The sequence below is a fragment of the Topomyia yanbarensis genome, chromosome 2 (genome assembly GCF_030247195.1).
Source record: "Topomyia yanbarensis strain Yona2022 chromosome 2, ASM3024719v1, whole genome shotgun sequence".
Lineage (NCBI taxonomy): Eukaryota > Metazoa > Arthropoda > Insecta > Diptera > Culicidae > Topomyia > Topomyia yanbarensis.
The window spans coordinates 139193349-139205965 of NC_080671.1; the positions used below are offsets into that span (position 1 = coordinate 139193349).

Here is a 12617-nt window from a genome sequence, read left to right on the forward strand (position 1 = left end):
ATCTAGATCCACAAATCCAAGTAATGTTGAATATGTATTACATTATTTGGACATCATAGGGTTACCAGTTTATATGGGAATTTGCTGTGTGACCAACCCGTAACTCCGGAATCGGAAGATTCAACTAAAAATTCAATAGCGTCTTATGGGAGCGTTATAGACACATTCCAGCGTTAGGGGACAACGTTTGCACGCATCTTGCAACTGTTAACAGCTCGTCGTTTGAAAAATCCTACGATGTACGCTCAAAAAACTTAATTGAATACTTTAAAAGTCCTAACACAACGTTAATTTTACGGGTTTGATGTTTTCCAGGTTGTCCTTTCATTCTGAGAGGTGAAAATGTCGCGTTAGGGGACAACAGCGCAAAAAATTGATTTTCCAACCTACAGTTGTATTTATCAAAAAACCTGCTCTGTCTCGAACTTTAGAGCATCTATTTGTTCTAGAAATTTGATCATCGTTAGTCACAGAACAATACTGTATACTTAGATTTTCGAGTTTTTAGGAAATATTTTTCACGGCTGCTACGAACACTGCGTTAGGGGACAACACCAAAATGAACACAAACGGTCGCATATGAAGTGTTGTCCCCTAACGCGACTGAGGAATTAGTTGAAGCTCAAACAAAGCGATGTATATTACCTCTGAACCTGTGAATAACTCAAAATAAAGATTTGAAATGCCAAACCAGATGTATTTCTAGTTTCACCTTCATGTGTTTTATTATGAAATCAAATTAATATGAAATGAGAACAGGACATACCGCATACCACAGTGTGGCCCGGTATAGAAGAGATTATAGACCACAATCGCCACTTTCTAATAGATCGAAAAAGGTGGTTTTGAAGAAGTGTTGGTAAGTTTAATATATTATTGACATCAGTGGCGGATCCAGGGGGAGGGTCTTAGGGTCCGGACCCCCCCCCCCCGAAAATTTTTAACATCTTGATAATTTTTAAAAAAGTTTCTTTTTTTCATTCTAAGTTCAAAATCTTTGCAAACCAGATTCGATTACCAAAACTGAGTTTAATTAAATGAGGGTATTATATATTACGTATTGTACAATGAACATTTTGAAGTCGAAATTTTGGACCCCCTCCGAAATTTTTTTCTGGATCCGCTCCTGATTGACATAGGAAAATATATGAAATAAAATTGACTGTTTCTTAGGGTGACTCAATTTTTTTTTATTTCGTTCACCAACTAAGTTTTTTCATGTAAGTTTGATGCATTGACTTTGTTTTTTGACCTTATAAAATCTTGAAAATAAAATTGACTCGCGATTAGGGCAGATAAAATACTCCATAGGGTGGTTCAATATTTATTTTCTTGCTACGTTACAAATCAGTGACTCAGAAGCAATTCAACAAAGTAAAGACTGTCAAACGATTATACTCAGTCGAGCAGTTATTCAATTTACATATTGTATATAATGTTGTCGCGAAATACGAGGAACACGGTTGAAAAAAAAAATTCGAAAGAGAATATCGCCCTTTCAGTTCATCCTCTGGCGTTTGCACAACTGTTTCTACTCATAGATCTGCAAAACGACACCTATTAGTGATGATTTCGGAAATTAATCAAAATGTAGCCGTTTTACGCAATTTTAGGAAAAGAAGGGTAAGATCCAGCTTTTTGAAAATTTAGATATATTAGAGTACAAAAAAATTCGTTAAAAAAATTCACACAATTGCGGTCTTATGGCTCAGATGGCTGGTTTATCATTAAATTATCTAAATAATGGAAAACTGGAGAATTTCGTGAAATTGTATCTTTTATTAGCGAATTCTAAGAAATGCGCATCCTCAGGATAACAATTTGAATTTAACGTATACAAACATAAAAAAACAGCATTAAACTACGATGTTTGGTTCATGTTGAAGAAAATCTATCCCGAAAAGACAAATCGGGTTAGTTCCAAGTAGTCAATAATTATCCCGCTAATTTGAAAGAATGTGACGACGAGTGAGTGTTATTCCCTATGACCAAATTCTTCCGCGCGCTCTCATACTTATTTGGTATTCTAATGCGTTCCATTCTATATCTTTGAAATCACTTCGAACTCTGCTCTGAAATTGTTGATTTATCCTTAGATAGCTTATTTACTGATACATGTAATAAATAAACTTGATAATTTTTCGATATTATAAGGCCTCCCCCTTAATGGAACCCCCCCCCCCCTCCCAGCCTCTGAGGTCACCTATGACACTGCATGGCTTTTGCTGAAATAGGTTGGTTATATCTGTTATGTCAATATACTGTTCTGTAGGCTCTCAAAGTAACTCTGCAGAAGGATTTATCGTATTGCAACGGAAAGCGTTAGGGGACAACACTTCAGTGCACCCCTCTGAAAGAACGATTCCAAAGCTTGTTATATACAAATAGCATATTTTTAGAAAGGTATTGATGAGTACTAACAGCTTCTAAAAAGATTTCATAGATAGCGTGCTTTGTTTTCATGAAAAATTAAAAAAAAACATGATATTTGCGTTAGGGGACAACGCAAAAATGGTCAATTTTTGCCCCCCTTGTATCCGATGATCAATTCACTCAATAAATCTGCGTCCGAAGATGAAATCTTTGTACAATATGTGAACAATAAAATGGAATTTAAGATTATTCCAAATAAATTTTCTTACAAACCTGTCGGTGTGGTACGGCAAAATGAATTCAATTATTAAAAACGAGTCATAAATGTATTATTGGTTTCCATTGACGACCGTCATAAAATTCTTTTAAAATTTTTTTGTATATCTATGATTTGGGAGCCTTAAACCTACACCAACATATTTCAGAACAACTTTTACTTATATTAGCAGATTTATTTTCATGAGGTAAGCGATACAAGTGCGTGGAATGTGTTTATACCGTTTATTTGAAATTGAGTTTGTGCAAATCGGTTCAGCCATCTCTGAGAAAATTGAGTGACATTATTTGACACACACATATATACACACAGACATTTTGCGATCTCGACGAACTGATATGACACTCGGCCCTCCGGGCCTCAGTTTAAAAATCGATTTTTGGAGTAATTGCATAGCCTTCTTTATATGAGAAAGGCAAAAATAGTAAATGTCTCGCTCTGAAAGGGATTACTCATTGTAATCACAACACTAGAAAAAATATTTCATAACGCACATAAATTCCTTCGAAGATGCCCTTGATCCAAACTTAGCGATTTTCGCTCTAATAAGTGCTTCAACGATTTTGACAAAAAAAAACCCTGTAAGATGACAAGACAATGGAAACATCTACTCATCACCATACCTAAATACAAACAACTCAACGTTCTACTGTAAATCGTGCAAAATTCGGAAAGTTTTGTCGTTACGTACACTTACTTGACCGCTCTTGTCCATCTCGTTGTTGGTCAGCTTGACCTTTTCGAAGGAGATGACCTGCTTCCGTAGAGCTTCCGCTCCCAGCGGGGTGTCCGGATGGGCGTACAGTCGCGCCGGTGGCGGTGGATCAGCCTTACCAGCCACTAGCCAGGAGGACCGATGGTACGCGTATCGGTAGCGCCGGTTATCCATCGGAATGATATCCAACAGGACCACATACCGGTCGGCGGGGGTAACCTGCCGGAGTGGTCCGGAAAAGGACACCCGCACCGTTGGAAACATACGTCTGAAACGGAACAGAAAATGTGAATTATTAAACTTTATTACTTATGAAAGAACCGTAAACGTTTCCCAATCACAAAAAATAACGATCAAATATCGCCCATTCTCTAATTAAGCTTTAACAGAAAAGGTCAAGCATGAAACTACAGCATGTTCATCGATAACGATCTGTTTCGGGTCGCTCAAGGCCCGAGCGAGCACACCTCTCCCCACCCGAACCACGTGACCGCACAAGGACTGAATATGGTGCTGGTACTTCAGAGGCAAATGAAACAAGCATTTTAATACGAAACAAACTTTGATGCGATATCAAAACGATGTTGAATGCAAAGAGGCAAAAGCAACCGAAACGGTGTGCGCGTTAAAACACCTTGCCGCCGTCGCCGTTTGCTTGGATGGGGTTCGGAAAAAGGGTCCCCGGAGAGGCAAGGTAAGCGCACGAAACCGGTTCCGGGAGCGTGTTTTACTCGTGTAAATTCGAGCGATTTAGAGGGATAAGATAAGCAGGCTAATTCTGCTGCTTCTGGGTCTTCCCTTTCGTAGTAGTAGGCCTTTTTGAAGTTTCGAACTCGGTCGAGGGCAGGTAGATCCGCAGACCTGCCGAAGCGGAGGTGCTGAAAATGTGAATTTTCCTCCTCTCTTTCTCCACGGGCCGCAGTATCATCGCAGCCAGCCCGTTCTATTCGCCGGGTCTTGTTGGTTCAGTCGTAAAATATCACGGATAAAGGCATCCATTCAGCACATAGTTAGCGGTAGTAATTTGCATGAAAATTGATTGAAGGCATATCGTTGGGTATGCTATCACGATCCACGATTATGGACTGTTCGAATGTGGGTGGTCTTGGGAGGTTAGACTTGGGGTTATTCCGGCCAGGAATAGTTTCGCATGACACGGAATAGCAATGTGTGTAACACATGTCAAGTTTTGTTGTCGAACCCAACTTCCAAGAACTCTTCAAAAAGAGATGGTCGGAAAACATTGAACCCCGGTTGTTACATGGCTATTTTCACAGCACCACTCAGACTGTTAAACCTAGTTTCCACGACCGGATTGCATCAGCTATGGTGTGGCAACTAAAAAATACAAAATGCCATCATCAGAAGCAATTTCCTAGATAAATTTCAATTTTCCACGTCATTTTCCTCGCCGGAGCGATGCGAGCAGCCGTTTAACGAGTCGATTTAGCTCAGCAATTGCGGCGGTTCTTAAATACATGTCTCATTACTTTGATCAGAGCTCATTTCGCGGGTACCCGTGGGGAAATTGAATAAACGCGGAAAGGTTTTTTTTTGCACCGGCAACAAGGCGCTTTTTATCCGCACATTACGATGCACTTGACTGTACTGTAGAAAAATGTATTGCATTAAATCCACCGAAGGATCCAATAAGATGTTGCATTTGAGCACTGAGACAAATAATAGGCTCATGTTTTGTTGTATTTAATTCGAAGGAAAATTCTCGTCCAAGCAATTCTTATACACAAAAACTGTGCTGATCATTTGCATCACGCCACTTATGGGAAAGCAATGCAGTAAGAGGACCGTTTGCTTAAAACACTTTACAAAGTAGTGACAGATGGTAATAACTTCTGTTCCCACCTTTTTACTCTCATCAAACTTATTAATTTATTTTTGCTGCTTATCCATTCATCGTTCATATGCCGTGGAACAGGTCGGTTTTTAGTTCGTCGTGGTTTTTCTTTCCTTCGTTCCGAAACAGCACTTAAATGTTATGATATAGCTCAATTTCCCATTCACTCTAGTGCCAAATGGACAACGAATGTACGCCAGAGCGCTAGTTATTAAGTGAAAAGACATGTTTGACGCAATTATGACTGGATATTAAGGGTAATTTTGGGAGACAGAATGAGAAAAAAATGACAATATTTCACGAAATTGAATATTGTTGAACTGCACGAAAATTTTCGAAACAAGTTAATTCAAAGGTGGAAAGCCTTAGCTTGTAGAATTGTTAATGATGGTTGATCTTTTCAGCATGAATTGCGCGGAAACAATATGAACCAATAATTGAGTGACCGAAAATAAATGCCACAAGGCAGAGCATGTTTTACAAAACCCGTTTTAAATATATTAGAATGTAAAAATCGGATGCAGGCCAGACTCGATTGTCCAGAGACTCGATTATCCTTAGAAAATGACTTGTTTATTCATAATCCGATTATAGGGCAACATTAACTCGATTATTTGAACAATTTTTTTATAGTTTGGGATCTACATTACACACCTAGCTATAATTTCTGGAAGAATCGACATTTTCTAAAAAAAAAATTAGAAACTTCTTAGAAGTACAAAAATTTTACTTATAACTTTAAGTTCAATGCGACGTAATACATATTTTCATACACAAATCGATTACAATAGAGACCAACTACAATTTTTGGAATAAAAACTCGTTTTAATCCACCTAGTGGTGCAATTGTGCCTTTCGCATTTATCCAAACTACGATTCCATGGCTGGTTATGTTTAATATAATGGTGAAAATATCTATTAGATATTCAGTGCGATTTACACATACGTACAATGAAACGACAGCTACGAACTTGAGTTGCTATATGTCGACGCTGAAACGTTAAGAAATTTTAAATTAGTTTCTCAACTCAAAATCATTTCAAACCAAATTTTGCAATGGTTTTTCAGACCCACTAGGAAAATTTATTCTAGAGCAATTAAAATTTTTTATTCGCGTAGAGGGGTACTTGATGAGAGAAGGGCGGTTCAGGGAAGGGTGGTGAGTGATGTGGGGGGGAGGGGAGGGCCTCACCGTATCCTCCTAACTACGACCCTGTTAAAATACAGAAAACCTATGTAAGTCAAAAAAATTAAGTTGACGATGTACAGAGTGATTGAATAACCTTTCTATAGGAGAAAGGCAAACATGTGAATTTCCGCACTCTTAAACTTGTAACTCCGGAACCGGGACTCGGAATTTAATGAAATTCAATAGCAGCCTATGGGAACGTTGTACCTTTCATTTGAGACTAATTTTTATGAACTCGGTTCAGCTATCTCCGAGTAACCGATGTGCATATTTTTGGTCACATACACAGATACATACATACATACATACATACATACATACATCTTCGAATGCCCTAGATTCGAAGAAGTTCGTAGGGGTATACCTGGTATGACAGTGGACAATATCGTCGAAGAGATGTGCCGTGACGAACATACCTGGGATGCTGTCAACAGAGTGGTCTCGAGCATACTCTCTGAGCTGCAGAGGAAGTGACGAAGAGAACAGCAAGAAGCCGCAAATCGGGTTTCGAGAGAAATTCCGCCGCCGGGGAACTCTCCAACTGTGTAGACTAGGTCCACCTCCGGGGGCCAGTTGAGTAGTACGTGACGTAGCACCGAGTTGGGTCGTCGGGGCGCCTGGGAACCGGACGTAAAGCTTCACCGGAATCGCTGAACCGACCTCGACATCCTGCCGGGTAGCTCGTGATTAGGCTAGATCCACCGTCGGGGATTAGACCGAGTAGATCGCGTCGCAGAGCTAGCGGTGGGTCGTTTGGGCGCTGGTGAACCGGAAGTTACGCTCCAACCGGAATCGCCGGATAGACCTCAGCACCTACTGTATGGCCCGTTGAGTAGGCTAGATCCACAACCGGGGACTAGATCGATTAGAGCGCGACGACGCGTAGAGCTAAATGGCTCACAAAAACGAACATCGGAATCAGGAGAAACCTACCGCTCGGTTGCAGGAGAATAGGCTAGATCCATTGTTGGGGACTAGACTGAGTAGTTCGCGAACAAGCGAGGGCGGGGGCTGAATGGCTTATCGGGAAAGTAGAGCGAAACGGAACGAGAGGAAGCCAAAGGGCTCAAGAAATTGTGGTGCTAAAACAAAAGAAGAATCGGTATCGGGAGTGCCTCCTTCGCCGGGGAACTCTCCGTCGGCGTAAGCTAGATCCACCGCAGGGGACTAGACTGAGTAGACCGTGACGAAATACCACCAGTCGCAGGTCGTCGGGGCATCAGCGAACTGGACGCCCTGCTCCACCGGAATTGCCGAACTGAACTCGACATCTGGTTGGTTGGCTCGGTTTCGGGAGAACTTCTCTCGCCGGGGAATTCTCCGTCGGAGTAGGCTAGGTCCATCGTCGAGGACCAGACCGAGTAGTTCGCGAACAAGTCTGTTGCTCAACGAGTAAACGGCGCTGAATGGTGCGAGAAGGGAGTTGCTGTGCTAACTGGCACAAGGGAGCCGAAGGGCTCGGTGAATTAGACAGTCTGAAGTTTGCCGCCCAGGCTGTATTCGTAGGGGAGGAGTACTAAGCCTCGACTCACAGCCAGCTTTCCGACTGCCATGCAGAACTTGCCAGTCTGTGTGGATGGTAGAGAATTGGTGGTGTGTAGAGGAGCTAGAAACAAACTAGTAAGTAGTTGAATTAGAGTGTGTGCTATGCACATAAAAACCCCTCTCCGAAGTAATGCCGTAAGGTAGTGCCGGGGAGGAATCAGGTTCTGGGCAAGAGCAGTGGTTTTTAGCGAGTCGGGTGATGGCAGCCCAAACCCGTTCCCTGAGACTTTGGGGTTTTTGTACATTTTCCCTCAGGTCTCAGGGTTTTCCTGAAATTTTTTTACTGCTCTCTAAAAAAACACATACAGCACATAAAGCAGGGACAAGAAGGACAGCAGTCCAGTCTACGGGCTTAACGAAACCCCCTCCCCCCCTACTACGATTTGCGGAGTTTTGCTAGGATATGGTACCTCTAAAAAAGGCCAAAATACCGAAAGCAGCTCCGACGAAGCGAGTCTGTGTCGCTTCTGCTAAGATCCTAAGATTCCAATAATCGAAGATCTTAGCAATAAAAGTACCCTAGCCCAACCGGAGTGCCAACCGGCACATCAGGATCGACGCCAGTAACATCTTGATTATGGCATACTGGCCTTGGCGAACGACAACGGACAGGACACGGATTTCGAATAGTACGGCCACTTTGGGCTGATAGGCGTGCTGTTCTACTCCCTGAGTAAGGAAGGCTGACACCGACCTGAAATGGCGATTGGGCTAACAGCATGGCTGCCTCCATTCCAATAAAACCCTGGCAGGTCTCCGAGTACGTTCGAAACTCGCCATCATTTGGTTGGTGGTACTAGGTTCGGTTGGAGCATTCCCGATTTACGCCGATCCGGTTCTGAACACTACTCCCCATGAAGGACAGTGTCAACCCTTGCATGACCTCCCTGCTGCCTTTTGGCAGTATAGATAATCATGGGATCACGAGAGGCGACTATGTGCAGCGAGTGGAGGTAGCGGGGCCTAAGTTGGGACCCAATAAAATGGAGAATAAGCAAGCAACTAACATAAACGGAGCAGGCACGGCGAATCCGTTCGCCAGAGGCGGGTTAGTGAGGTCACCACCAGCAGCAACTGAACTCACTCAGCAAGAGCAGAAGATGGAGAAGCAGCAGCAACAACAGCCAGGGCAGAGCGGGATGAACTACACCCCACAGAAGCCAAACGTAGTGGCAGCGAAGCACTTGCTGGAGGAGCTCCACAAGTTTGTGGAAACAATGTTCATAAGGACATTAAAGAAATGGTCATCAGAATCCGAAAGGTGCTACTGTCTGCCGTAAATGAGTACGACACGGCAACGCGGAGGGCTGATGTAGCCGAGCGAGCATTGGCGTCGGCTAAGGCTACTATCGTCCTAGCCCCTCCGAAGCCGGGTAAGGAGAAGCAGATTGGTGTGGAGAACACACCAGCTTCCGTGACTCCAAAGAGGACAAGATCCTCGCCAGGAGACGGAAGACCAGGTGGACCCAAAAAGCAGACGCTAGAGGATGCTGTGGCTGTTGCCGAAGAAAAAGACGACACCCAACATGGAGGAAGCTGGAGTACCGTTGCAGGTGGGAAGGAGAAGCACGGGAAACAGCAGAGGAAGAAGGAAGATCAAAAAAGGGAGCAGAAGAAGGAAGGAAAACCTTCGGCCCGTCAGAAGGCGCCAAAAGGAGATGCACTGATCGTCGAACGATACGAAGTCCTACGCCGCTCTTCCCAAGAAAGTGAGAGAGGACCCAGAGCTGAAGGAGTTGGGAGAGAACGTCGTTAGAACGAGGCGCACACAGAAGCGCGAGATGATCTTCGAGCTGAAGAATGATCCTTCCGTGAAGAGCTCGACTTACCGTGAGCTCGTTGCTAAATTCTTGGGATACGAAGCGAACGTGAGAGCCCTGCCGTAGGAAGCCGTAGTCGAGTGCAAGGGTTTAGATGAGATAACGACCATCGAAGAACTGAAGCATGCACTGATCGATCAATGTAAACTGGATGTACCAGCGACGATCCGGATTTGGAAATCGTATGGAGGAAGGCAAACGGCGGCGATTCGACTACCGGTGGCCGTTGCCAGCAAGCTGGCGGAGACCGGCAAGATAAAAGTAGGATGGTCGGTGTGTTCACTGAGAGTCACTCCGCGAGTTTCCAAGCAGATAGAGCGATGCTTCAGATGCTTTGACCTCGGACACCTGGCGAGGAACTGCAAGGGCCAGGACAATGCAGATGTGCAGAAAATGCGGAGAAAAAGGGCACGTTGCTAGAGACTGCACGAAGCAACCAAGGTGCTTGATCTGCAAACCGGAAGACGGAAACGACCACATGGCGGGAGGCTTCAAATGCCCTGCGTACTTAAAGGCGAAGGCAGGCCAACGGTGATGATGGAGATAACCCAGCTTAATCTCAATCATTGCGACATTGCACAGCAACTGTTGTGGCAGTCGACAACAGAAACGAAGTGCGACGTTGCAATTATTGCAGAGCCGTATCGTGTTCCCCACGATAACGGTAACTGGGTTGTGGATAGTGCAATACAAGTGATGGGCGGTTTTCCTGTTCAAGAGGTGGTGGATAACACACACGAAGGCTTCGTGATCGCCAGGATCAACGGCATATTCGTCTGTAGCTGCTACGCTCCCCCAAGATGGACACCAGAGCAGTACAATCGGATGCTGGACGCACTAACTGACTCGTTAGTCGGACGAACACCGATTGTTATAGGAGGAGACTTTAACGCTTGGGCCGTGGAGTGGGGTAGCAGGCTGACCAACGCAAGAGGTTACAGCCTATTGGAAGCACTGGCAAAGCTGGACGTAAGACTGTGCAACGAAGGTTCCGCTAGCACATTCCGCAAAGGTGGCCGGGAATTCATCATAGACGTAACATTCTGCAGCGCGTCGCTGATGGATAATATGAATTGGCGAGTTAGTGAGCAGTTTACACATAGCGACCACCAGGCTATCCACTACACCATTGGTCGGCGGAATTGTACTGTAACGCGGAGAGTAAGGGCTGGCGAGCGGAAGTGGAAAATAAAGGACTTCGACAAGGACCTTTTTGTGGAAGCATTTCATGCTGACAGCGTCACTCCAATTCCGAGCGCCGATGAGCTATCGGAAACAGTAGCGAGGGCATGCGATGTAACAATCCCGAGGAAAATGGAGCCGAGGAACTGGCGGTGTCCGGCGTACTGGTGGAACGAAAGGCTCAGCATCCTCTGGACTGCCTGTCTAAAAGCCAGAAGGCGCGTTCAAAGAGCAAGATCAGGGGCGGTCAGAGAAGAGTGTAAAGTAACATTCCGGGCGGCCAGGGCTGATTTTAAACGCGAGATAGTGCTAAGTAAGTCCACCTGCTACAAGTATCTGTGCAGAGAAGTAGACGCTAACCTCTGGGGCAATGCATATCGTGTCGTTATGGCCAGGATCAAGGGTCCAATGACGCCAGTCGAAATGTGCGCTGACAAACTAAAAATTATCGTGGAGGGTCTTTTCCCGAAGCACGACCCAACCGTATGGCCGCCTACACCGTACGTTGATGCAGACGGTGGAAATGCTGGTGACAATCAAGTTTCCAACGATGAGCTCCTTATTGCGGCAAAAGAGCTGAAAGCGAAGACAGCTCCCGGACCGGATGGTATCCCCAACGTGGCACTGAAGACTGCGATCCTGGCGTTTCCGGACATGCTCAGGATAGTCCTACAGAAATGCCTGGACGAAGGCTACTTCCCGGATAGATGGAAGATTCAGAAGGTGGTGTTGCTGCCAAAACCAGAGAAACCACCAGGAGATCCAGCATCGTATCGGCCTATATGCCTGCTGGATACTCTTGGTCATCCGCACAGTCATCGAGAGCGCGGAGAAAGCGTCGAAGCAAAAGAGAAGGGGAAACCGCTACTGCGCCGCTACGATCGACGTAAAGAACGCGTTCAACAGTGCTAGCTGGGAAGCAATCGTCGCAGCGCTGCACAGAATGCGGGTTCCGAACTATCTGTGCAAGATTCTGGAAAGTTACTTCCAGAACCGAGTACTGGTCTACGAAACGAACATCGGAAAGAGGTCGATTAGGGTCACGGCGGGAGTACCTCAGGGCTCCATACTCGGCCCAACTTTGGAATATAATGTACAACGGAGTGTTAACACTGGAACTGCCCAGAGGAGTGGAGATCGTCGGTTGAGATGGAAATGCTGACGGCAGAGACAATAGACATCGTGGAAACCTGGATGGCTGAAGTCAAGTTGCAGCTGGCTCACCACAAGACCGAGATAGTGCTGGCAACTGTAAAAAAATCAGCGTATCGAGATCAGCGTCGGGGGACAGTCTATCCCATCGATGCGTGCGCTGAAGCACCTGGGTGTGATGGTCGACGATCGGTTAAATTACAAACAGCCATGTCGACTATGTAAGAAGGCTGCGAGGACAACTATCGCACTGGCAAGAATCGTCTCCTGGCAGGTGTCTTATCCTCAATACTGAGGTATGGAGTACCAGCCTGCGCTGAACTCAAAGCTGAACCGGACGAAGTTGACAAGCACGTTTCGCCTAATGGTTGTTCGTGTCACGAGTGCGTACAGAACGATATCGTCGGAGGCGGTATGCGTAATTGTCGGGATTATTCCCATCTGCATCACTCTGGCTGAGGACGTAGAATGTTACCAGCGGAGAAATGAACGTAATGCAAGGAGACTGG

General features: G+C 45.0%; 1 protein-coding gene across 6 annotated transcripts in view; it reads right to left on the reverse strand.

Moving 5' to 3' along the window:
- LOC131681532 (T-box protein H15-like) overlaps positions 1-12617 on the reverse strand; it is a 135129-nt gene that overhangs the window by 31684 nt on the left and 90828 nt on the right. For 3 of the 6 annotated variants that reach the window (XM_058962355.1, XM_058962353.1, XM_058962351.1), the window contains exon 4: positions 3348-3633. In XM_058962355.1, the coding sequence (XP_058818338.1) occupies positions 3348-3633 (286 nt within the window). Of the gene's footprint in view, positions 1-3341; positions 3634-12617 lie in introns of all 6 variants that reach the window. The other 3 variants (XM_058962354.1, XM_058962352.1, XM_058962350.1) reach the window with 1 other exon arrangement.